Here is a 27,316-nt window from a genome sequence, read left to right on the forward strand (position 1 = left end):
GGTAAATGGTCCCTTTTATCATCATACAAGGTCCTTCTTTGTCTCTTGTAACAGTTTTTGGTTTAGGATCTATTTTTATTACTATTGCCACTCCTGATCTCTACTGGTTAATGTTTGCAAGGTTTTACCTTTTCCATTCCTTCATATCCAACTTATACGTCATTAGATCTAAAGCAAGCCTCTTGTAGACAGCATGTAGTTGGATCCTATTTTTGTAACACATTATGCCAAGTCTCTGGATAGGGGAGTTTAATCTATTTACATTTAAATCCAAGGAATGCCTTAATATTTGCCATTTTGTCCTTGATTCTGTACAACTCACAGCTTTTTTTGGCTATCCTTTTCTCCATGATTGCCTTCCTTTGTGATCAGTTGATCTTTTTTTAGGGATATTTTTTTATTCCCTTCTCATTTCCTTTTGTATATTCTATATTTTGCTCATGGTTACCATGAAAATTAGGTTTAATCTCCTAAACTTGTAACAAAGTATTGTAAATTAATACCAACTTTAATCACATATTAACACTCTACTCCTTTATAGCTCTCCTCCCACCCCCCATTATTACCATCCGTATCGTGGATCACTTTTGTGACTGTTGCTGGACAATGCTGAATAGAAATGTCCTATTCATGAAAGGATCTGGCTTACTGGAGATGATTGTGAAGACACGCATGTGCACAGCTGCTCCAAGGGCCCCACCATGCTGCTAGATGCATATTCACGGTGTTCCTGACACATTGCAAGCACCCCTCCCAATACAGAGATAACATAGTGCTGTCAGAGGAAATCTCGGAAAGCATCCTTTGTCGATGTGAACCTCTAGAGATATTTCTAAGTCCCCTCCAGGTACCCCCAACCACAACCATTCCACTGGAAGCTGGGGCTGGGCAACCCTTAGCCCTCCAGAACCACCACAGTATCTGACAACACAGGGGTCTAGCAACCAGTCTTTTCCCACTAAAGGCTAGACAGGTCACCCTCCTCTTCTTCTTAGGTTGGTAGCAAAGAGGGTATGACCAGAAAGGGGCCTCGGCCATGACATAGCAGTGGCAGATGGGACTTCAGCCTGATACAGGCAGGGCCTGAAAAGGTATGGCCATTGCAAGCAGGCCTGTGCCTCCTCTTCCCACTGCCCTATCCGTAAGTGTTCCTGGGTCTGACACTCATTCCTCCAACACAGCACCTTCCGTTTTTGCTTTGGAACTGCTACTTTAACATGGCTTTAGTCCTTCTCCCTGCTGAACTTAGAATCCTCAATCCACAAACCTAGTAGGCTTTCTACCTTAGAACTCCGTAACTGAGGCCCCCATCTTTTGCCCCAACTCCACAACTCTGCACTCAGAGCCACCATCACTGATGCCCACAGGTCCATCTCTGAACCATTCAGACCCTGGGTGCTAGTTTCCTACTGATCAGGATTCAGCCCCTCCCATCTTCATAGCCCCAGCAGGGCCACAAGCCTGCCTCCACTGCTATTTTCACTTTTCCTGGGCTCCCCAGAGTGCCCAGGGGGCCTTTGCTGAAATCACTGGTGCTCCACAGGTAACAACTGTTGAACTGATGCCAAGTAGACAACGCTTCTCACCTCATGCATCCCTCTGAAATACAATGACACACACTAATCCAACAATGACAACACCCTCATAACACATGGAAACCCTGACACACACACAGCAAACCACTGCACTTAAACATAGTATGTATGTTCAGATAATCACATGTGGACCTCTCACCCTGAACACACACTTTTACTGACGTCACAAAGATCTACACCCTGTAAATCATACAAACAACACAGAAACACACCTGTATGCAGATTACATAATGGCCATATACCCTGACCACACACAATTTCTGACACAAAGTTATTAACGGGAAACCCGGTTACACCTATGTGTGTTTTGATAATGGAGCATTTCACGCTTTAACATCAATCGTACAGACACATGGCAGAGGAACAAAATGTGTTCTAATTCCATCAAAACCCAGCAAAGCTGGTTCTTATGGTGCCATATGGTAAAAGAGACAGGATCTGCATGTGGGCGTTTGATTAATTTCCACCAACATAAATTTAAATTAGGAAAGTGAAGATAATTAAACCAGGTTCCCATGAGAAAGCATCAAGGTTTTAATGTAATTCCATGTTACCAGTTGCAGACAATTTTTGCTTTATAGTCATTATTGTCAAAACCTTTATTTTATACATTAAAAAAAGAGCAGAATCATTCTTTGTTTCATGGCAAAATATTTCAGTAAGTTTAACACTAACATACTTAATGCATGTTTTTGCATCTTGTATGTCTTAGGTCACATTCAGTATTTTATAAATGACCAAATTTAACTGAGCAGATTTTTCTCCAACAATTAATGCTTGCACTTTTTCAGTATTAATCTTTTAGTATGATCTTACTTAATGCTTCTTCTAAGGTTCTACATTCAATATTCCCAAAAGGCTGTACAGTTGTGCATTTTATCATACATGTTTTCAATAAGAAATCTTTGGTAAAATTCTGATTTTGCTGAACCATGTTCTCAACTGTTCTTTTAAATTCTTTTCCAGTCCAAAATTTCTAACGTGAACTACACCTAAAGGTTTATTCCTTTTCTTCTCAGGACTGTTTTTCTCAGTGCGAGATCATTAGTGTTGACTAGGGAAGATGCACTCACTGAAAAGATTGTTTCGTTTGAGACACTGAGTGCTTTATACAGTGTGAATCCTGATGTGTCTTACAAGTGTTACACTATTAATGTTTTCCATTTTTTATAGAATAACTAATTCAGCATACGTTATCTGCTATTCCTCAAGAGGCTCTGTCCTCCTAGTAGTGGATTTTTTTCCACTTAGGTCTTGTTTTAGCTGTTACCTGACAATAAATTTTCTTGTGCATATCAAGAGTGGTGCTAAGTTGAATGAGACTGCACAATGATTACAGATCTAGAATTTTTTTCCTGTGCAGTTTACTAATTTGTTTAAAGGATAAATAATAAATGAAGATATTTCTACACTGATTACATATACAGAATTTCTCTGACATGTGATTTCTCCATTTTACTAGTTAGAACCATATATATTCAAAAATATTCTTCCACATTCATTCCAATTAGTTTCAGTTCTCCCTTGTCATACATTATCTCCCAGATCAGTCCATTGTCTAAGGATCTTTGTCACATAGATGCCATGCGTATGGATTCTCTCCATTTGGAATTGAACGAAATAATAAGGATGAATAAAGACTCTTCCACATTGATTACACATATAGTGCTTCTTCAATGTGTGAGTCCTCAAGAGTGTTTAGAATTGGAATCTATGGGTGGTGGGTTTTCTACATTTATAACCTTGATAGTGTGAGTTCTTTCATGTTGTCTAAGGTTAAAATATTTGCTGAAGGCTTTTCCACACAGGTAACATTTATATGGTTTCTCTCCAGTGTGAATTCTCTTATGCGGTCCAACGTTGTAACTTCTATTGAAGGCTTTACCACATATATTGCATTCATATGGTTTCTCTCCAGTGTGAGTTCTCTCATGTCGTCTTAGGACAGAAGAGTAATTGAAGGCTTTCCCACATAGATGACATTCATATGGTTTCTCTCCAGTGTGCGTTCTCTCATGTCGTTTAAGAACAGAAGAATCAGTGAAAGCTTTCCAACATAGATGACATTCATATGGTTTCTCGCCAGTATGAGTTCTCTCATGTCGTCTAAGGACAGAAGATTCAGTGAATGCTTTTCCACAGAGATGACATTCATATGGTTTCTCTCCAGTGTGAGTTCTCTCATGTTTTCTAAGGTGAGAACAATGAGTAAAGGCCTTCCCACATAAATGACATTCATGTGGCTTCACTCGAGTGTGAGTTCTCTCATGTTGTCTAAGGTAAGAAGTTTTACTGAATGTCTTCCCACATAGATGGCATCCATATGGTTTCTCTCCAAAGTGAGTTCTTTCGTGTTTTCTAAGGTCAGAACAATCAGTGAATGCTTTCCCACATAGATGACATTCATGAGGTTTCTCTCGAGTGTGAATCATCTCATGACGTCTAAGGTTAGAACTTTTACTGAAGGCTTTTCCACATAGATGGCATCCATATGATTTTTCTCCAGTGTGAATTCTCTCATGTTTTCTAAGATCAGAACAATGAGTGAAGGCTTTCCCACATCGATGACATCCATGTGGTTTCAGTCCAGTGTGAATCATCTCATGTCGTCTAAGGTTAGAACTTTTACTGAATGCTTTCCCACATACGGGACATTCAAATGTGTTGTCTCCATTTTGAGTACTATTGCATTGTCTAACGGCAGAGCTCTGAATCAAGGCATTCCCATGTTGATTACATTCGTATGATTTACTTCTAGCATCAATTTCTTTCTGTTGATTAAAGTAACTGATGGCTTTTCTGAATTCTTGGCTGGTTTGGGGCTTCTTTCCCATTTGAGGAATCCCATATTGAGTCATTGTTAAGATTTCAGTATAATTTTCTCCTAAATCATTACATTCAAAAGGATCCGCTTCAGTGTGAAATCTCTGCTTTTTCAAAGGAAACGGGAAACTGTTAAAGCTTTACCCATGTTTATTCATTCCTTCATTCATTTCTCTCTATATAACTACCAGAGTAACAATTCAATGATAGACTCCAGTTAAAATTGTTCCTATTAGCTACATGGAGTATTATTCTCCCACATAGAGAAAGATGTTCTATTTTGTGGTATCCCAACTGCAGATATATCTAATTAATATTTAGATATTATGTTTCAAAGACTAGATGTATGAGCCAGGATTATACAATTGTCTGTAAGACCTCAGGTTAATTTCTTCCCTAAAACAAAACTAATAAAAACGTTCTGCTGTGAAATCCTTGATCCCAACTCTAATTAGGTAATTATGCCAAGTTCCTAACTTATTCAATTCGAGGACTTTATTTAGAAGAACAGGTTCAGTTCACACCCATAAAACTTACCACTGCACTCATTAAGGATGTGTCCTTGTGGAAATGTTGAATGGATATCATTTCTTGTTTTTTAAGATAATCTCTCCTACCTAAAATGATTGGGAAAAAAATAAATTACTAGAGCTGCTTTAGGAAAATTGAAATGTTGAAGAGACCCAATGCCCGCTTGAGTATGTTTCAAATATTAAAACATACATTTGGAAAAAAATTTCAAATTTAGTAATACTCTAAAGATGAGCACATTAATACTCTAAAAATGAGGCCTCAATAGTTGAAATTTTCAAGACCAGAATGTAAGAAAAATAAAATGAAGGTGGCAAGTTGTGGAGGAAAAGAGAGGAAAAAATCTCATAGAACAGGATCAGGAAAAGAGACAATTTGTGAAATTTTTTTTTTAAATAAAAACCTCATTTTTATTGACAAGCTAGGGATATAACATTTTCAAACAACAAAAGAAATAATCAGTCCCAAGACAATGGAATGTAAAATTCCCACAGACAAGTTAATACTCTTCACCCTCACCCCCATCCTCAGCACTATGCACTCCAACCTCCTCACAGTCCTTCTTAAGTGCTGGCATGTCCTCATGGGGCCTCAAAAAAATCCTTCCTCCAAGCCCTCATGCATGTGAACAAAGGCACGCCTGGCATACATCAGGTCAGACTTGTGATTCAGCTGTACCCAGGCCTCAGCGATAGCTGTGGTGTTGCTCAGTATGCACACAGCTCGCTGTACTTTCACCAGGTCTCCACCAGGTACAAAGAGGGAGGCTGGTAATTAAGCCAACTTTGAAGCCAGTGGGGCACAAGTCCACAAACTAGATGCTGTGCTTGGTCTTGCTGGTGGCAGTGGCAGCACTGGTGTCTTTGGGAACCATGTCATCACAGCTAAATAGGCAGCAATCTATGTATTTACCATGTCAAGGGTCGAATTTTGCCATCTTGTTGGCTGGCTCAGAGCACGCACTGGTGACCTCTGCTGCAGTAAACTGCTCACGGTAGGCTTTCTCAGCAGAGATGCCAGATGGAAGTGGATATGGGGATAGGGCACTAGGTTGGTCTGGAATTCTGTCAGATCAACATTGAGGCCTCCATCAAACCTGAGGGAACCAGTGAGGGAGGACACAATCTGGCTAAGAAGGTGGTTAAGGTTAGTGGAGGTTGGACGCTTAATATTGAGGTTTCTACAACAGATGTCATAGATGGTCTTGCTGTCAACAATGAAGGTATAATCTGAGTACTCCAGAGTTATAGGGCTGAAATACAATTGTGAAAATCTGGGGTGAGGGCAGTGGGGGAGGGTGAGTACATGGAGAACTCCAACAAGTACAGGAATATAACCTTCCAGAAAACCAAAGATACTGAGAGATACTTGAATAGAAACTGATACCTGTAAGGTATAATGACATCTGAAGAATTTGTCCCATGACATCACCTACGTTAAAAAAAAAAAAATCACTAAACTGAGCTATTTTCATTTGCTCATTCTTGGGGCCTACTCACTCATTGAACAGGCTCCTTCTCTTACTGAAGCACAGCTTCTGGGAGCTTACCTGGACCCTGGCCTGGCAGAAAACCAATCCCTTCTCTTGAAAGTTGCTCTCCTTCTTCCAAATGGGAAATCACATCTGATTTGTACAGTTGACTGCCTGTTTGTAGGCAAATGATATGTGTATTTTGAGTTCTGTGCTGAGAACAGTGCATGATCATCAATATAGGGTCAACTAATAAGGAAGAATAATATAACCTCTGAAGGTCAGCCCAGAGAAGAGTATGTTGAAAACAACGTAGATAGTTCTTCAACAGCAAAATGACAGCTCTTGAACTTGGTCCAAAAGATACTAAAGTCCTATCATTGCTGATGCCCGTGCCCAAGTTCAGAGACACTCTGCAGAATCTTCAATGTTTTCATTCAGTGAGAAAATACAAGTTTTTACAGTGTTTGACTATTATATCCAAATAAATAAAAACGGTACTGGAAGAATCTAGGTTCAATGTGGAAAACAATTTGTCTGTTAATTTTAATACTGTGGACTGATCTAACCTGTCCCTGCAACAAAATAGTAATTAAAAAAAAATCAGTATTTACTTTCCCATTCAAAAAACAGTGAATTTCCACCACTGCTAGAGTGTTGGGAGATTCAATAGCAAGAAAGACATGGGATTACAAACTAAATGTAAGTAAAAAGTAAGAAAGATTGCTGTAAGGTAGTTGTGGGAGTTATGAAAGAAGCAAGACAAAGTTTGGAGTAAGAAATAGGAAAGCTTTTTGATATTCTTCTAGAAATAATAAATTAAAAAAATACATACATACATAATGTGTATTTAGAGACTCACCAATGGAGACTAGATGACTAATATTCTCCAGCATTACATCTCTGAATAGTTTTCTCTGGGAGGTGTCCAGCAAGACCCACTCTTCTTGGGTGAAGTCTACAGCTACATCCTCAAAGGTCAATGATTCCTGAAATATTATGGACACTGTTTCGGATAGAGCTATCTCTGCCAGTCTCTAGGGAAGGATGGCACAGGTGACAGCATTAAGGAAGTGGTGGCTGAGTGAATATAGAAAGCTCGAATAGGATTTTGGGTCTGGTCACATCGTTCTCAGTGCTAACCTGGACATATGACTTTCAGATATACTCACAGAAACATACACACTGTAAATACCTAAAACTTAATTATAAAGAAGTATCACATGAGGTATGGCATTACATAACCCAGAGATTTCCCAATAAATTTGTAATTCTGACTTCAAGATCATGATATTATAAAGTTTTCATTTGACAATTTATAACTAAAACACTCTTCTTTTTTTAAAAAGTAGTTTCAGGTGCACAAGACAAAGTGATACTTAAACGTTTATCATTTATATCCCTCCCACTAGGTGAACCCCCCTCCCCCCATCCACTATCCCTCTGACATCACACAGAGCCATTACATTTCCACTGTCTCTATTCCTAATGCTGTACTCCGCTTCTTGTAAGTATATACATGTATATATAAAATTGTAGTTGGCATTCGTTATTGTTCAGCTTCAGGTGTACAGTGCAGTGATCAGGCATCTACATCATCTCTGAGGTGGTCTCCCAAAGGTGTCCATCGGATGGACACCCTTTATAGGGTGTCCATCGAATACCCTATAAAATCTTTACAACATTATTGATTACGTTCCCCAAATTAATTTTCAAAACCCCGTGGCCATTTGTGGTTACCGAACGTAAAACACTCTTCTTGACTAATTTCAAGTAAATCTACAAACTCATCACAAGGGATGCAATATCCATGATCTGCCACTTCTTAAAGCATGACTCTAGTTAGATTATTCCCTTTTATCACCTCAGTTTTCTCATCAATGAACTGGTTTAATGGTTGTTATGAATTCTTAAAGATCCAATAGGCTAATGTATAAAATGGTAACTATCTACCAAACCACACTCAATGCAAGTTCTATGTTTATTATTCACTAAAGGGCAGAAAGTGAGGAAGCAATGTCCACAATTCTGCAAAATTGAATACAATTCATACAGGACTTGGGATCAGCAGGTACAGCCTTTCATCTCCACACAACTCAGGTGTTCATTGTAAAGTATAAGGATAAATGGTTTAGCAGACAAGCCAGAGGCTCTGAGACTTTGATACTGAAGGACAGTGTTATCCTGACTCTTCCTATGGTCTAAGGCCCCTCATTCTCAATGTCTGGGACCTCCACATGTCAGTATCATTGGCATGCTGTGTCTCTATTCGAGCATACCTGAAGCCACTTGATTGTTTTTGCTTCATCAGTTCATCAAAATTTCCACAGGGCTATAAGCTGTACTCTGCTTCCTGTACTCTTTTTTCCTGAATCACAGCCAAACTTAGGGAAACAATACTCCCTATGCATTGCTTCCACTTAAAAAATTTGAACAAATGGAAATCACAAAGAAACTTCATGATTTGGGACATGGGTAATAATGACAATTTTAGTTTTCTGTATAAGAAGTTTCCAAAAGCACACATACATTCTATCAAAACTTTAAGAGGTTAAAAATTTGAAAAACTAAATGAGTAACTCCTCATTGCCTATCTGGCATAATAATTCATCATTTTCCCTCAGCAATAGTCAGCACTCCCCCAGCACCCGTAACACTGGACTAATTGAGCTCACCGGTGGAAACACTGGCCTCCCTTCTGGGCTGTGGTGCTCTGCTTCTTCCTCATCTCTATCACCCACAGTCACTGCAATCCTAAGGCCATTACAGTCAGTGAAATAGTTAATGCATACCTTTGTTTTGGCTAACAAGGCCTTGAGTTGGACGAGAACAAGAAAGCCTTTCTTATCTTGTCTGTGAAAACACAGCATTAACAGAGGCTGGAATACCTTAGTGTGATTTGGGGAAAGAGATCACTGCTCAATGAGTCTTTGACCCAACTTGACCATTATAGAGTTCTTGGGAAACCTAACTGAAGCTCAGATCCTTGAAAAATCTCCTGAGTGCACTTAGAACCTCAATGCCTGTAGGAAAACTACACACACATACTAGAAATAGAGATACAATCTCAGTAGATAGAGTAATTCCCAACTCACCAGTGACTCCATTGTCACTAGCTCAGCTGCCAACCCTCTTCTGGGTTTTCTTGACACACAGTCCAAGCCACCGGAGGCAGAGCTAAGGAAGGAGAAAGAAGTCATGAGACGCCCATTGTCCACAATTTCCAGACCAAACTGTCATGAAGCACCTTTTGGGCTGTGATGCTCTATCTGGATGTAACTCCGAACCCAACCAGCACAAACAGGCAGTGTACTCTAAGAGAAATGGAGAGTGCTCTCCTCTACCAGGGTCCAAAGTAAGAAGGCTGTGAGTGCTGCTGCTAGTAAAGATTATACAAGTACTTTCAACTACGAGAAGAATGTGAAAACCATTGAGTTTTTGTGTGATAGTTAACGCAAGGTGTTCAGAAGATTTAAATTCCCTCAATTCCAAAACACCAACTCATGCCACATGCATCTCCACCTCCAGAAACCACTGTGGAATTTCTCAGGCTTAATTATTCTTACTTTGTACGCTAGCAATTTCTCCAACTGCATCCCAACCCTCCAGTGCCTCAATCCATTCCAACTATTCCCTTCCCTTGGCCCCCAGATACACATGACCTAAGTAATTTGTCTCCTCCAAATGAGGTTTCCAGGAATATCATCACTCCCTCAACTCTGACTTTTTGATTTGTGCTGCAGGAATCTGGTCATGAACCAAGAGAATTAAGAAGACACTTTATGATAGGGCTAATCAATCCTGTGACTGATTCGTTGGAGGAGTCCATGACAGCAACCTTGCAAACTTACCTCTTAAGATCCCCTGAATCAGAAAACAGCATGAGTATGTGGCTTATGGAGCTACTGGCATGTTCAACAATCCTCTAGGGCAGTAGGCTCCAAAATTATAGAGAGAAGACATTTTCAAAGGAAATTTAGTTGTTTCACCTGATATGTTAGAAAAGTGGTAGCTGAAATGCTGCCCTTCACCAATCATCGTTAGCTGCAACTTCCCTTAATTTCATTGTTTCAGTGTGAAAGTGTTTATAAAGTGTAAATGGCCCCCTAGAACATCAATAATAATGTGTACTTCACGGACAAGTGATGATAATGAGTCATTCATTAACAGAAGTAGCTTTAACTAACCCATTTGTAACAGCAAAGTTTTATTAAACGTGACTCTGTGCTTAGAGATTTACATACACTTGCCTATGTTTTCTCAAAATGACCCTGCTGATTATGGTTCATTTATCAATTTACTAAATGACATGATCATAGGTTCAGAAAACAGTAGTAATATGACAAAATCACATGCACACAAGTATATGCAATGCATACAAATACACATTAGAAAGGGACCCATGTGTAATTTAAATTGTCCTCTGCCTGTCTCCTACGCTCAAATTCTTTAAGGGTTACACACACCTAGACTTGACTTTGAATAGTACCTTTAACAGTAAAATCAGAGGCCCCACCCTGAACCACCCCAACGCTGCAATTCCTAACAATTAGCATCCAACCCTCCTCGTTACCACCCAGTTTAATTCAATTACGAATTTCAACAGGTATTTACCAAGACCAACATTATTCCCTATGTCCTTCTGACAATTTACCATATCTGCTGAATAAGACCATAAAGGAAGGTGACTCCAAATATCTGCCTGTTCCGTGACTGTAGCTGATAGCACAGGACTAGGATATGGACCCTCCCTTAAACATGGAGTGACATCTCATAGTGGCTTTGAAATATATCTGTAAACTCCACTATGTGTTGGTAATTAACCAATCTTCCATGCTACAAAAATAATTCAAATCTCCACGCCTTTTAACTCGCACGTTCTCACACTCCCCTCATTTTCAATACAAATTTCCTACTAAGTAGATTATATAAATCAACAAATTACCTCAGTGTAACTTCAGAAAATGTACAAACATTCCTGCACTTGTACTCTTGAGTTACTCCTTCTCTCCCACTCCTGGGTAAGACCAATGTCTCTGATGGAACCACTTTCTCTTCTGTTTTGTCAGGGACCTTATATTATTTAAAAGTCTATTTCCTTTACCAACAATTTCTCCCTCTTGCCACAATGCATCCCCTCATCACTGAAACCCATTAATCTCTTCCATCTTCAAACTAAAACCTCCTCTGAACTTCATTCCTTTTAGCGTTCTTCTCTCCTGTTCCTGCCTTTACAATCACACTTAGGGCTGAAGGTGCAGCTACCATACGCTCATGTCTCCCTCCCCATTTGACTTTCTAACATCACCAATGACACCTGCTCAAATAAATACAATGTATGCGCTTTTACATGGAACCAAATAATAAGTGTACTATGACCTCTTTGGGGGAACATACTTTTCCCTAGGTTTCTGTGACATCTCCGTCTACCGAATGTCTTCAAAGTAATGTAGTCATTCATTCCAACTCCAAATCACTGGAGAAGAACTACAGTAGTACCTCAGTTTTCCAACGTAATCCATGAGTTCTGAAACGTTCGAAAATAGCCGACAGCTAGGCCTCAGGATCTTGCACTCAGTGGAAGCCGTGTGACATGTTTGACTTCTGAGTCGTGTTCGAAAACAGAAGCGTTTACTTCCGGGTTTACGGCATTCATAAACCAAAATATTCGTCAACAGAGACGTTTGAAAACTGAGGTACCACTGTACTCGAATAATTCTGTTGGAAGATCTCAAGACCCCATCCTATTCATTCATCCCTTCCCACTCATGTACACTGTCCTGGTGTGCTCACATGTTTATTCAGTTGCTTCCATTTCTTCCATTACTTTTTCTAAAGTGAAACTGACAAAACTCATGTTTGAGCTCCATTTCTAAATTCTTGTTTCCATTTGCAAGCTAATGTGCATTTAAAATGAAACATGTCTCAGGACATTACCTCCCACTCCCCCAAATGTTATTCTTTATCTAGTCTGTAATCTTTTGGATGTCTCCACCTGAACGCCACAAACAAAATGTACTATTGCTACCATTTCCACAATGTTCTGTATTATCATCCTTCATTTCCACCCAACTCTACAAACACAATTACCTACCCCATGCTTATTTCCTTCAATTTCAGTTAGAATGTCACTTCCTAAAAGTTCCCTCACTGAACTCCTAACAAAGTCAATGCTTCCCTTCACAGATTCATTTACAAAATAGAGATCTGTCTCCCAGAACCCAGACAGATGGAAATGCAATGAAGCCAAATCATACTGAGGATACTGCCACAACATTCAAGAGTTCAGAGCTTCTTTCTTGCTCTAGAAAACGAACCATTTTGACGGTGGGCTCTCTTTTAACGCAGCGGATAACCACATCAGTGCTACAAGCCAAAGGGCAATCAGATTAACTTGGGTTCCGATGAAGTAAATCCATCAAGAATGCCTCAGTAAAGAAATATTTTCCTTATTAAAGTAGATGAAATTAAGGAAAACAAATATATTATTTGTCAATTTTTTCTAAAAGCCTCAAAAGCAACTTTCATGCCTTTTCCCAGAGACTTCACTGTTTAAGGGATTTTGGTTGTTGTGGGCAGCACTGTAAAGAATATGCAGCAAGAGAATCTGCCTTGCCCTTTATTTGTAAGAGGATTCCAATCTATCAGTATATTCTCAGACTGCAGGCATCATTCTGACACTACATAAATATTTGCGCTGAATATATATTCAAGGAAAAGACATTTCACCGATACAAAATGTGCATTTTTACCACCAAGCAAGAAGTAGCTCATGCAGTATATGTCTCTCAAATTCAGATCTAGCTAATGTCCCAAAACCTATAACTCTGTAAGCTTCAATATACATAGGGTACCCAGAAAATGTATACACGTTTTAGGAAAGGAAAAAAAACTGTTATTGAATTTGTAATACTCATTGCTTTCAGCCTTTTGGCTAAGATCAAGTGTAGTATCTGTTCTTATCAGTTTAATATCTGATACATCCTCTATCCGAAGACAATATAGTAAGTGGATTTTTGGAGCTGGGAGATGGAATAGGAGCTTGCTCCGTCCACTCCGTGCATCGACCCAGTATTGCAGTACTTCCGGGAACGGTGTGTGTGTGGGGGGGATTTGTAATACTCAATATGTACCAATAACAAAAGATGAATACAAGTCACGTTTGACTTCTGCAATTACAAGAGGTGCTCAGAGTTGTTACCATCAGTGTCCAGACACCTCTGATTATGGCGAATTAATGCTTGAGCAACATTGACCAAACTGTCTACTTGCATTGCTGTGCATGCCATTTCAATTTCTTCACACAGTACCATGTGTCTCCAATTTATCATGAATGCAGACAGTTTTTAGGCGTGTTGGAGGTTGTGTTGTATACTCACGCCTCCATTGTTGTTGTACTTCCACAATGTTCTTGAATTTCAAATACCACTTCAAAATGGTCTTGCACTCCTCGAACAACCGTACTTCCGCCATTTTCTTTGACTGTCCTGCCTGTTGCATGGTGATGCTAGCATTCATTTCATTAATGCCATCTTTTGGGTAAACGTCATACTACACATTGCTACCGTAATTCAATTCAACTGGAAAAGTAATACATAAATATCATCTCTGAAAATGTGTTTACATTTTTTGGCACCCTTGGTATTACAAATTCCCAGAATGACCACCTCCAGCACTTATTTTATTGTCTTTTTTTTTCTTCTTAAAAAAATTGTGGTAAAACACCTATAACACAAAATTTAACATATTAACCATTTTTAAGTGTACAGTTTGTGATGTTAAATACGTTAAATTCATAACGTGTGCCACCACCACCAACACATCCATCTTCATAGGTCTTTGCGTCTTGCAAAACTGAAACGCTGAATGCACTGAACATTGGAACATTACTCCCTTGTTCCAGCCCCTAGCAACCACCATTCTACTTTCTATCTCTAAATAGGATACTTTTAAACTGATGTTAAATATTATGGTAAGTGAAATAAGTCAGACGGAGAAAACAAATACCATATAATGTCACTTATATGTGGAATCTAAAGAACAGAATGAACAACAAAACTGAAATAAGACTCAGATATATGGGGGGCAAAAACTAAGGGTTGCTAGGTGGAAGGGGGTTGGGGATGGGGGAGAAAGTAAAGGGATTAGAAAGTACAAATTAGTAATCACAATATAGTCACGGGGGTATAAAATACAGTTTGGGAAATATAATCAGTAATGGTGTAAAGACTTTGTAGGGGATCAGATAAGCACTTATTAGGGAGACCACATCATGGACTGTATAGATGTTTGACCACTACACTATACACCTGTAGCTGAATAATACTGAACATCAATTATAACTTTATGTATATTGTGTTTCCCCGAAAATAAGACCTAGCTGGACAATCAGATCTAATGTGTTTTTTGGAGCAAAAATTAATATAAGACCCAGTCTTAAATTATATTATTATATTATACTATATTATTATTATATTATAGATCGGGTCTTATACTATAGTACAGTAAGACCGGGTCTTATATTAATTTTTGCTCCAAAAAACGCATTAGAACTGACTGTCTGGCTAGATCTTATTTTTGAGGAAACACGGTATATAGTCACGGGATGTGAAGTACAGAATAGGGAACACAGTCAATGGAATTGTAATAGGTATGTATGATATCAGAGGGGTAGTAGATTGAGGGATGGGGTTATCACTTTGTGAGGGTGTAAATGTCTAACTAGTACATTGTTTTGTACACCTGAAACTAATAAAAAAAAACATTTAAATATCTTAAGAAATTTTTTTATAGGACATATTTTTTCTGAATAAAACCCAGGCAACATATTTTTTGATTTAGGTATAGGCATTTGATCCCATAAGGAATACTCCATTTTCTTTTTTTAAATTATACCATTCTGACAGTAAGAAAGTTTTAGTATGTATTATTCTATAAAATTAACCTTTAGGTAATCAACGATTTGATTTTCATGTATCTCTGATATGTTGTCTTTGTCGCCCATTTACTGCAACATTATCGAGGCAAGTGATGCCTCCTTTTGTCCTAAGTGAATGTATCTTTCAGGTACACTTATCACCAAATCTGTATGAGAGAGTGAAATTATACTGATGAATAAAACAGAGAAATCTGCCCTTGTGGGGTTAAAAGTCTAGTTTAGAAGCTATTAAAGAAATAATGACAAAAATACTCTGTTTATATATACTGATGTATATAGAAGTGTGAAAGCGCTCTTGAAATGCGTGTACAATTGATCTGACACTTTAAAAATTTATTTGGGCAAGACTTAGAAAGTTTGGCAGAGAGAGAAACAGGTTCAGAGGTTTTTGTTTTCAGATGAGGGAGCAGGATATTGTGGATACACACAGCACCTGCTGTGCCCCAGGAAGTGAAAACACACTGGAAGGCAGCTGCAAGATGAGCTGAACTAGAGAGGATGGTACACAAGTAGATTTTAGGGCCCCAAAGGTCATTGTAATTAGATTGGTCCTTTTTAAACCTAGTAGGAATCCACTGGAGAATTGAAAACAAGAAAGTGAAAGAAATAGATGTGTTTGTAAATGAGGCTTTTGCTGAAGAATGGAGTAAAACAATTAAGAAAGATCTGATGAATTTTGAGAATTAGATGATGGTTGTCTGCCAGAAAGTGTTGGTAGTGAAACTATGCTGGGGAGGAGAAAGGACATCAGTGAAATAGAAAAGGAAGTACAAACAGAAGAGTAATTACGTCATTTTATTCGTATATTATCGAGTACCGATTATAAGTCAGACTTAACGCTAAGGGCTAGGCATGCAATTAAGGAAGAAAAACATTGTATTTTCTCCCGTTCATGCATTCAAAGTCTAATAAACAAATAAATATTGTTATGATACTATGTTATTATATAAACCTAAAGATATATCAACAAGGAACTAAACTTTATATTTGGTTGGGCACAGTATAAAGAAGCCCTGTCTAAGGTATGCCAAATTTACTTAAAAATTATCAGAAGAGAATAGAAGTGGGAAGTATCCCAGAAGTCAGCGCAGGGTAACAGAGGTAAGGAAGTCCCACGTAGTAGAAATGGTGTTCCCTGAAAAGCTGAACACACTGATGTGTAACCGCCATCAATTGTGCTGGGGGAGCAGACAAGGTCTGCACTGAGAACTGATGTAAGTTGTAAGCCTCTGGGTGGCTCAACGTTTTCAGTGACTTTAAAAACATTTAGAAACCAAAGAAGGAAAAAGGTACATGAGGTTTTTGGCTTTTCAAATGTTCACAAATACGCACATATTAATAAAAGTAAAAAGAATAAAAAAATTAAATAATTGATTACAGAATAAAATGAAAAAGCATGTGACAGAAATCAATGTTTTGACAGTGAAATGAAGGAATTAAAAAGGACTCATGAAAAGACAACACTGGTGATTAAAACAGACCGCCTATTCATTTAAAAGCAGTAATTTAAAATGTTAATAAAAATGGTAAAATTTCTATTCTTATTAATTTGTACATGTATGATGAATTAATTTTCATGGAAATGGTATGAATAGTCACTCACAAATAAGAAGAATCTGACTAGGCAACTTTAATATATAAATTATATATTAAAATCTATCTCCAAAATGGATTTGTTAGAGTTCTCTCAAACATGTAAGGTAAATTGCTCTATAGGAGAAAAATGAATCTGTTCTCACTAATCAGGCTAACCCAACTGTACATACATGTCGAAAAAATTTGGAAATCAACAATCTTTACTGAGGACATTTTATAAAAAACATTAATACAATTTTAGCCATTTAGCTGTTTATTTTAGCCATATAGCCATTACTGCCATTGGAATATACTAATACAACATTGTCAAGTGGAGTGCACACCAGTAAGGAAAGGATGATAAAACACTAGGAAACTTTCCACAATTTTAAAGATCTGAAAAAATTAGATCACATGAGTTGACTCTTGGAACAATATCTGATATTTAAAAATAATTGAAAATCTTTAAAATTCATGTCACATGGTAGGAGGTGTTTCTTGTTAATCAAGAAAACCTCAGCAGATATATTGAGCAGCAAACAATGAGGCAGTTCCACTAAAGGTAAGACTGAGAAAGTGGCTGGTCATGGCTACTGCCACTCACCAAGGCACAGACTGCTGGAGTCGGACCAAGAAGGGAGGAAAGGAGAGTAAATACAATAAGGTGTTAAAAAGCTACAATTGTATTTATTCGCAGAAGATGCATCAACTGCAAACTGAAAAAAAAAAAAAAGAGAATCCATTTAACTATCATACTTAAGAATATTTTTTAAAATCAACAAATCTATTCTGAAATACACTGAAATCGATGTTTCCTCTTTAGTAAAAGTAATTTAAAAAGTAAACAAGCACAAAATTCATTTTCTACTTATAACAAAATATTGTGTCATTTGAAATAAGTTTGCAGACTCATATAAAGTAATTTTAAAACTTTTGGAGGACAAAAATGAGACAAAGAAAGCCAACCAAACCAAATTTCTTAGGACATATAGTGACAGAAATCTCAATGACTGTAGAAAATTGATGCAACCCATATTTAAAACTAATATGCAGTCTTTCACATGAGAATTATCCTAAAAGATAATTTTGTCTCAATTTTCATTTGGTGTTGAGGATATAGTCAAAACGATTGTGGAAAAAGAAACAGAGACAGTTCAAATCACCCCTGAATCTGTATTACTTGAAACTTTAAAACAAGTCAAATTAAACAAACATTATTAAACAATAAATATTAATGAATGGAAAATTTTATAATATGGAATAGGTGACACCTTCCAATGGAAAACAAAGAAGCAAAGGACATGAAGAAAAGATTTTGCTTTCATCTTGTAAGACCAAAGTAGGAAGAAGTGTGTGTGTGTGTGTGTGTGTGTGTGTGTGTGTGATTAAACTACAAAATATAACGTAGACCTAAATGCACATAAAAATGAGTCAAATAGAAAAAATCATTTTGCATATACATGTCTATAATGAATAAAATTTAAGTTACTTAAGTAATTAGTGAAATGGAAATAGAATAAAGAGGTATATTTTATCCAAATCTACATATATATGTATAAACATATACACATACTCAAACACACGAAGTCCTGGTTAAAGTAGGAGGGGACATCACGAGTTGGTGGATGAGAATATCTTCTTAGTTGTGTGTGTGTGTGTATGTAGGTCTTACAGAATTTATTACAATATGAAATATACCACTTCTTGATCCAGCAATCAAACTCAAACCTTACCCAAAGTGCAGGAACCCTTACATACGGTGTTTCCCCCAAAATTAAGACCTAGCCGGACAATGAGCTCTAACACGTCTTTCAGAGCAAAAATTAATATAAGACCTTGTATTTATTATGTTGTATTATATTACAGTATAGTATAGTATATCTGGTCTTATAGTAAAATAAGACCAGGTCTTATATTAATTTTTGCTCCAAAAAGACACATGAGAACTGATAGTCCAGCTAGATCTTATTTCCGGGGAAACATGGTATGTGCAGAGAAGTCAATTCTTTACAAATCCATGAACACTATGGTCTCCTTGGGATAGATGTGCTGTGAATAATTTAGAAATAACCCTACTGTTAGACATTCAGAGTGATTCCAGTTTTAAACAATTACAGAATAAAACATAATTAAAAATGAAATGAAATGCCACCTTAATTTGTCACAGCTATCAGTTTCTAATCTCTCTTTTCTATTCGAAATCATGACTATTTTGAATCCAAATATATAAGATTTACTTTGTTAAGCTTCAGATGCATTATACAATCAGGAAGAACAAATTTCACCTTACCGATATTCTTTTCCTGGATATTTCATGTATTCCTGACATATTCACTACTATATATGTGCAGTTTCCTTAATCCTGCTTTACAGAGCACTGACATTCGTACATCAGGTTTGGTCCCTATGCAATCCCTACTGGCCAACCATGGGGCCCAGTCCTAGGCTTCAATTAATATCTGGGTATAAAACACTTCTCGTGATGATCCCCCAAATGGAGCCACTTCAGAACTTCCATGTCACTGTTTCACGGTGAGATGGAAAAGGCCTGAAATGAGAGAAGACTGAGGGAAGGCCACAGGTGAGAAAATGTGTTACACAGGACACTTGAGAGTCAGAGATTAACATGTACTAAAAACAGCATTTCAGGAAAGAGAAGACAAAACAATTAATAAATATGACTTATTCCAGAGAAAGGGCCATTCCTGACCCCTCCTTATCTTCCTCCTTCTCTGATCTTCTTTTACAGCCAAGATCAGTCTTGATAAGTCACTCCTGAATGTTGACAATGTGCCATTCAGGTGTTTGAGTAACTTATCCCTTTCCTCTGCCACAACCACACACGGGCAGAAATTCAACACGTGGCAAAGAGGGTCATCTGGTATCCAATGAACTATCAGGCAACGGACAAATTCCTACATGGAGAGCAATAGGTGAGTTTGCCCTTTGCTTCATCCTGATTGTTGCCACGCAGCAGCCTACCAGTCTGTCTCCTTGTACCTGCCCCTAAAGAAAGGAGAGTCTGTGAGACGGATCCTTTCAGGGATTTTGCTTCACCTTTGTGCTTACACCTTATGCCTCCCTGTTTGGCACCAGAAAGATGGCTGGTCAGCCAATGACGGGTATGATTCCCCAAGCGTGGCGGGGGGAGGGGGGGGGGGACGGGACACAACTCAAGCCAGGCGCAGTCGAATGGGGACCAACAGGAGAATCCATGGGGTTGTTAGAGGTGGGGATAGCCCCCCACATTTCCCAGGCTAAGGAGAGCCTCTGCCTCTGTGGCTTCATTCCTTTCCACAACATGCAAGGGAAGCGATTCAATGATGTGCTCTCCATCTATTCATATACATGTAAGTTTTGTCCCTTGGGGAAGTACAAACATCCTGAGATTTACGGTTCTGCTGCCTGCAGGCAAGGGTGATTGGCTTGAATCAGTTTCCTATTATGATGTGTGACATTCACAGATCTTGAGATTGACAAGCTTTATCTCCTTTACTTCCCCACCTAAGTAATAAAAGCTAATCGTTGGCCGATTTGGGACTCAGTCCTTGAGGCTGGAGTCCCTTGGCCCCGCTTGCACTCTATTCATGGCTACCATCATTTCTTAACCCTGCGCAGCCCTCCTCGCTCCCCACAACCCTCATCGCACAGGACGCGACACTGATGAAGCCCAACATCACACGGAAGCAATGGGGATGTGAGTTGGTGTAACCCTCCCTTTCAAGTCACAGCCCTCGAAGTCTCTTCTCGTACCTGCTGGACACAGGGTCACCAGATGAGGAAGGGCAGAGCGCCCTTTTTTTCTCCTGTCCTGGGCTTCCCAGGCTCTCTCCCATTCTTTAGCACCCAAACTGCATTGTCTTTCCTCCACCAAGCTCCCTTCCCAGAGCCAAGTGCCATCTGTTCACTGGAGAGAAGCCTTTGTTCTGTGCTCAGTTTCAAAAGTCTTGGTCTTTCTCTACCTAGCTGTGCTGTTACTCTGGGTCTGTTTGGGGCAGGCAGAGACCTGAGCTGCAGAAACTAGTAAATAGCAACCATCACTGCCTCGCAAGCAAGGGGCAAGGCTTGTCCTCCTCACTCCTGTTACAAATACTCCAGACCATATTTCCTTCTCCTAGGCAAGAATAACTTCTCTTTCATCGTTTTATTCATATTGGTTAAAAGCATTTAATCAATATGATTAAATCAATCTTTTCCAGTATATCACATTACTACATCAAGGAATGTAATAAGAAGATGAACTATTAGCACTGGAAAACATAAAAGGTGAGATACGGAAACAGCTCTGAGCAATGTTTTAACAGATCCATCAGAAACTGATGAGGTCTGTTAGAACAAAGCTCCTGGACAACCCAGCCCATCTTTCATTATTTAACGTCTTTCCCTGAAAATAAGACTGAGCCGGAAAATCAGCTGCAATACATCTTTTAAGCAAAAATTAATATAAGACTGAGTATTACATTACATTATATAAGAGTTGGTCTTATTTTACCGGGTCTTACATTAATTTTTGCTCCAAAAAATGCATTAGAGCTAATTGTCCAGCTAGGTCTTATTTTCGGGGAAACACTGTACGAAAGAAACAAACTTGAAGAAATCATATACTTAGCTGGAAACTTTAGCTCACATTTCTTTAAATTAAAAGATCACATAAAAGGCAGCTGTTGAACAGATTAGATGTTTAAAATTTGTTTTGACTGTTAAAACAAAAACCCTCAATATCCCTCCCAATCGCACACTAACATACTGTAAAATTATTTACTAAACACCAAATAATACTTCCAGTATATAATAAAAACTGGAAAACTTTGAGGTGTCATCTGAATCTGACACAATAAATTTAAAACTGATTGTGATCTGGAAAATTGAAAAACCATCTATAAATTTGGAATCTACCCTTCCATTGCCCCAACTTCCAACTGCTGCTCCAAGTCGCCTCACCTATGTCCCCTGCTGCTGCTGGCCTAGGTCAGCCTCTTCCGCCTTTCCCGCTTTCCCAACTCCAGGGCACCCACCCGTCTCCCAAGCTCTACTGTCCTCGTCACTAAGCCCTCAGTCTCCCTGCTCCTTCAATCCCTCTGTTCTCTCTCTTCTCCTCAAACCCCCACCCTACTCGTCGACACCCACGGGGATGAAATAAAGAGGCCCTCAGCCCAGGAACAGCTCCTTTTCCAGCGGGATCTCGGAAACGTGCACACGCGTCGGCGGCAGAGCCAGAGGGGGAACCTTGGGACACCACGACACGAGGGGTCACAGGACACGGTCGGTCCTGGGCTGCCCCGGGAGGCGAGACGGGCGACGGGGGACAAGGACGAGAACCCACGTCCCGAGCGGGGACAGGACACCGCGCGTGCTGGGGACACCGTGAAGACACCGAAAGCAGACAGGCCGGGCGGAGACGGCCTCTGAGCTACTGTCACCGGAAACGGAAATGACACGAACCGCGCCGGAGCGATTGGCCTCCGCGCCGCTCAGGGCAGCCGGGGTCTCCCCGCGGGCGGCGGGCGGATGCGAGGCCTGTGACATCCGCAAGGACCCCCGGACCCCGTGCGGAGGACGGCGCGGGGCAGAGGCCGCGGAGGGCGGATTCAAACCTCTGAGAACAGAGCCCACTCACCCGCCTGAAGCCTTCGCGCCGGGAAATCCCCTTCTGCGCCCACAGGAAATTACGGAGGAAGCGGCGGGGCCTCCGCCAGGAAGGGGCGGGGCCAGAGAGGAGGCCGTCGGCGAGGCTTGGGCGTGGCCTGTAGGGGCGGGATCAGACGGAGCGGGACTGAGCGGAGTGGCGCGGCCCGCGGGGGGCGGGTCCTCGAGGGGGCGGGCAAAGTGGGCGGGGCCGGAGCCGCCCGGGCCGTTTCCGGATAGGCCCCGCCTCGGACGCGACACACCTCCTCCAATCTCCGCGTTTGGATCCGTTGGAATCTCTTAAGCGTCCCGGGCAGCCGGGCTGCTTCCTCCCCACTTCAGGTTAAATGTTTCAGACAGTTCAAGGTAAGAGCTTAGACTTGTGAGGCCATTTACGGTGAATGCTGAGATGTTTCCCTGAAAACAGTTTGAAAACGGTTTGAGTTAAAATCCCGCTGGAGACACGTGTCCTGTGAGTGCTGGGGGCGCGACCTGGCCTCGCGGTGGGTCCAGATGGGCAGTGGCGGGATCCCGAACGTCTGCGGCTCCTGCACTTGGAATGGGTTGTTTAAGCAAGGACTGGAGTCTTCTGTGCTCAGGTGATGGGAACCGGGTGTGAAAGGCAAAACGATGACACATGGTTTCCGTTTCTATTGCCCATTCACCAGCAAGGCAGAGACACAGCCCTGGGCTCAGGATCAGGGAGTTCATGGGGCCAGGACCTGGGCTTTGAGCACGAGGGGCTGAGGCACTGCGGCAAAACAACAGGATTCACTGCTCTGTGGATATCCACTCTTTTCTCCTTTCTGTTCAACTTTTCTGTGTCACGCTTATTGAGAAGATTTGCAAATTCAAGACCTTTGGGATGAATCCGCAAGCGTGGATGGCATCCCATAATTTGTCATTAATTTCTAAATATTGTGTAACTTCACATTTTTCCTTATCCATATTCCCAAAGCTATCAGAAAGTAAGTGATAAATTTTAAAGGATTCATTGACACTTGTTAAAGCACAGTAGGACTAGTCATTGGGGTGAGGCTATCTCCGTAATTGGCATAAGGACCGATGCGGTGGGGAGTGAGCTTGGGCTCAACTCCAAATACAGCGTGGGAGGTGAGGATTTATAGCTTAGGAATGTATAGGCATGGTGGGGGTCAATGGGTGGAAAATTACTAAGAGGAAACATCGGGGATAAGGAGGATTCTGGCCAAACGACCCAACGGGTTTCTTGTAGAAGGCAGTCCAAGGTGATCACACATCGTCTGGGCAATAATGTAGGATGAGGAATCGGATCGCATATGAAGGGTGACCAGCTATCAAGCATGGGTGATTCTGGTAAACTGACAGCGGGGTTCTTCCTAAAACTGGATTTTACAAGGAAATGCACAGATGGACCTACGTGAAGGTTCAGGAGCCTCATTAAAGTTTGGTCAATCAAAGAATCACTGTCATAAGTTAATGTCTCTTTATGTCCTTTGGAAATTCTGAAGTCCATGCTGGTTGGAATTAGGCCACCAATCACACTGGATTATGGCTATACCAGTATGAGCTCCTTTAACCATAATAACCTCTTTCGTGGCCCTGTTTGCAACCACAGACACATTGGGGGTTAGAATTTCAACAGATGAACTTTGGGGAGAACACAAGTCCATCCATAATAAATGGTATACAGAAACGGTGGCCCCAAAGGGCCAAGTTGTAGCCCACTTTGATACATGTGACATGTCATAAGTCATCTGTTCATTGTTCATACATTTGTCACACTCATTGAGTGTTGTGACCTGCCCAACACAAGCCGTGGGAAGGCGAAGCAGGTGGCGAGCATTAAACTATAATAAAGAGACAGACTCATATACAGTTACATCACAGAGGACCAAGGGACTCGCATCCTCAAGAGACTGGAGCCCTGAATTGGGTCACTGACAGAATTTATTGATTACAATGAACATCACATGATTAGAGTCAGGGTCTGTGAAACTCTTACACCATTTCAAAAAAAAAAGATTTCAATACCCAATTATTTGTCCCAAAGCAGCCGAAGCACATCGTCCCAAGATGACTAAGGTGCGGTATGCACCACCCTGGGGGAGAGTCTCTTGGGGTGAAACTGTCCCATGAGCTGAGCAGAAAGAACTTGATCTTAACGCTCTAATGGGCCTCTCTCACAATGAGGTGAGAGGGAGCAGCAGAGGAAAGCGGCAGCTTCCCAGAAGAACAAGAGGAAGGAGGGGCAAGGCTCCCTCCTATTATTTCTTATAACAACTCATTGGTGTCTCAACTGGGTCCCTTCTGGCTTGAGTTGTCCCTCCCATGAGGAATCGTACTTGTCTTTGACCGCAGACCCTTCTCTTGAAGACCAGATGGAGAGACTCAGGATATTATAAACTCAATCCCAGAGAGGCACAGTCCCACATCTTTCCTTAGGGGAAGGTTGGGGGGGACAGACGGCTAGGCTGCTCTGTGACCACAGGTGAGTCTTTTTATGCACCATATACTGTGGAGACTCAGGTACCCACAGAATGAGACAGAAGGTGGTATCCTTGCTGTAAGCTTGCAGGCCAGGGTAGGGACAGTCCAGCTAGGAATTACAGTGATTGTGGCACATGCCACACTGGGGAGACATGGACATTTGTTGGAGCCCAGCACAGCCACCAATATGGGGTAGAACATTCCAGAAAGGCTCCCAAGGTGACACGTATGTAATCAGATTCCTGAAGCATGAAGGGAAGTCCAGGAAGGCAAAGTAGGGAATGAAAGGGAGGTTCCCTGGAAGGGCTGTGTGTGGATAAGACAGTGAAGCAGATCAGCTGTGGCTGGTGAAAGGCATGTCGGTGTTGCTTGTGCCTCTGCTCAAAGGAGAGATGAATGGAGGACACTGGAGGGAGCCCTCTGACCACACCTGATGGAGACCTGAACCCGGGTTAAGAATGGGCCTTTATCTTGTCAGCAAAACTTTTATAAGTTTCATTTTTCACCCTGATTGTGCACTAAAGAAATAGAGTCTAGATGTACATCCCAGATCAGAGTGAAGGGACCACTGGACAGTCCTTCTATTTCCACATTCTTGAGGGGATTCTGAACCTGTGGGGGTTGTAGCTGGTGTTGGTCAGGAGCCCTGCAGGGGTGATGCTGTTTGGTGGCTCCTGTTGTCCCCCTTCTGTTGTGTTCTGGCTGCCTTATTTTTAACTGTGCCCAACTGATTGTATCATGGAATGCTCAGCACATTTCCTGCTCAACAGCAGGTAATATACAATCTGAAAAGTGGTGTGGTAGAGGATAAACCTCACAGGGCTCCTGTAGGGTCCAATGGATCAGCCATGGCAGGTGCGTCCCTGGTACCTGGCTCTGTAGAATGTGCTGCTGGATGTGCTGTGCTGTTCATGGCAATTACTTCTCTCTCCCCCATGAAAAGCCTTCTCCCTCACCCATCACTGTCCTGTGGCATTTCTGAGTTTGGAAAAGCACGTGGAAAGCAACCTGTCAAAGGGTTTGAGATTCCACCTAGTGGTCTTTGTCCTTGTCCTTAGTGCAGCCAGATTCGGGATCTCCAGGGATAGCAGGGGACCCTGAGTCCACTCAGACATCTGTGATGGTTGTGGTTGAGTTCATTTGTTCAACAATGTGTATTAAGCACCTACTACAAGCAGGCAGTTTTGGTACACTCAGCATAACTCAGTGAACCAAGTAGACACAATTTATGGGCCTCAATTGTCAGTGAATCAGGCACACTATATGCCACTCGCATGTCCTGTCCAGCACCCAGCAGATCTGATACCCTTGTGGCCTCCTCTACATGTGGAGGCCTCTCCCCATGTTCTGACCAGGCTGACGACCCACAGGAAAGCCTACAGAAGTGAGTGGTCTTCGGGTCCAGAAGGAGGGCTCCGCGGGGATAGTAAGAGGGGGTGTGGGCGGGGAGGGCCTAGCAGAACCCTGATCTCACACATCTGGTTCCCTCGGGAGGGCTGAGGTCTGGCAGCTTCCACTCCAGCACAGGAGTCGCAGGGAGCTGTGGGTGGGTCGCAGGCCCCTGGCGCCAGACTGGAGGCTAGGCTGAGTTGTCCCCCAGAGCCACTGTCCCACCACTGTCCCATCTCTGCCTGTCCCTCTCCACACTTACCCCTCCTGACCACCGTCACCAGGCCCGGAACAGGAGGTAGGCGAGCATCTGCTCACAGGTCGGCTTCGCCCCTCAGTCCAGATATCCAGGTGCAGGGAAGCTGAGTGTGTCCAGGCCCTCAATAACTGTCAGTGGGAAGAAGAGAGTCACCCAGGCTCTCTAAACCTGCTGGGTTGGCGTTGGGATGTCCCCTGGCATAGGGGGGTAGACATAGCCTGATTCCAAACAAGGTAATCCTGGAGAGCTCTGAGGAAAGAAAGGCCAGGACTCTGACTGCTGCCCATTGGCCCCTCCCCCAAGGCCACTTCTGTGGTGGGAACTGGCCCACCAGATACAGGACTGTGGCCAGCCCCAGCACTTCGCCTGTTTCAGGCTGGGCAGACCTATGTGTGCAGGTCAGCCTCCCACAGGGAGGGCCAGCGCTCCTTAACCAAGTCCAGCAGGAGAAGACAGACCTAGAGGCCGAGCTGGAAGGCGAGGGGACCCAGACCCACTGAGGCTGAGGGGAAATGAGAGGGGACCCAGACTGTGGCGAGGGGCAGCCTGCGGTGACTCTGATCCTGCTCTCCACATAAGAACGCAAGACATGGTGAGGCCAAAAAGGAACACCCAGGGAGCCACATGTTGGGGAGTCATAC

At 41.4% G+C, this 27,316-nt stretch overlaps 1 protein-coding gene across 1 annotated transcript; it reads right to left on the bottom strand.

The window, feature by feature from the left end:
• Window positions 1-426: 426 nt before the first annotated feature.
• Window positions 427-22,601, bottom strand: ZNF596 (zinc finger protein 596). The gene is made up of 7 exons (XM_081045971.1): window positions 22,551-22,601; window positions 9,516-9,597; window positions 7,283-7,409; window positions 6,499-6,594; window positions 6,336-6,380; window positions 4,956-5,035; window positions 427-4,525 (listed from the first exon to the last, which is right to left on the bottom strand). Exons 2-7 carry the CDS (start codon window positions 9,525-9,527, stop codon window positions 3,284-3,286), a joined length of 1,602 nt encoding a protein of 533 aa, XP_080902097.1. The 5' UTR covers window positions 9,528-9,597; window positions 22,551-22,601; the 3' UTR covers window positions 427-3,283.
• Between the last annotated feature and the right edge of the window lie 4,715 nt (window positions 22,602-27,316).

Source organism: Rhinolophus hipposideros (assembly GCF_964194185.1).
Source record: "Rhinolophus hipposideros genome assembly, chromosome: 4".
Lineage (NCBI taxonomy): Eukaryota > Metazoa > Chordata > Mammalia > Chiroptera > Rhinolophidae > Rhinolophus > Rhinolophus hipposideros.

Bases quoted from the DNA above. Each gene is read 5' to 3' on its own strand.
- ZNF596 (XM_081045971.1), bottom strand. The intron at 5,036-6,335 runs GTATCAGTTTCT...CAATCATTTTAG, and splicing joins GATGTCATTATACCTTACAG to GTAGGAGAGATTATCTTAAA. The intron at 4,526-4,955 runs GTAAGTTTTATG...CCTTTGAAAAAG, and splicing joins CATCCTTAATGAGTGCAGTG to CAGAGATTTCACACTGAAGC.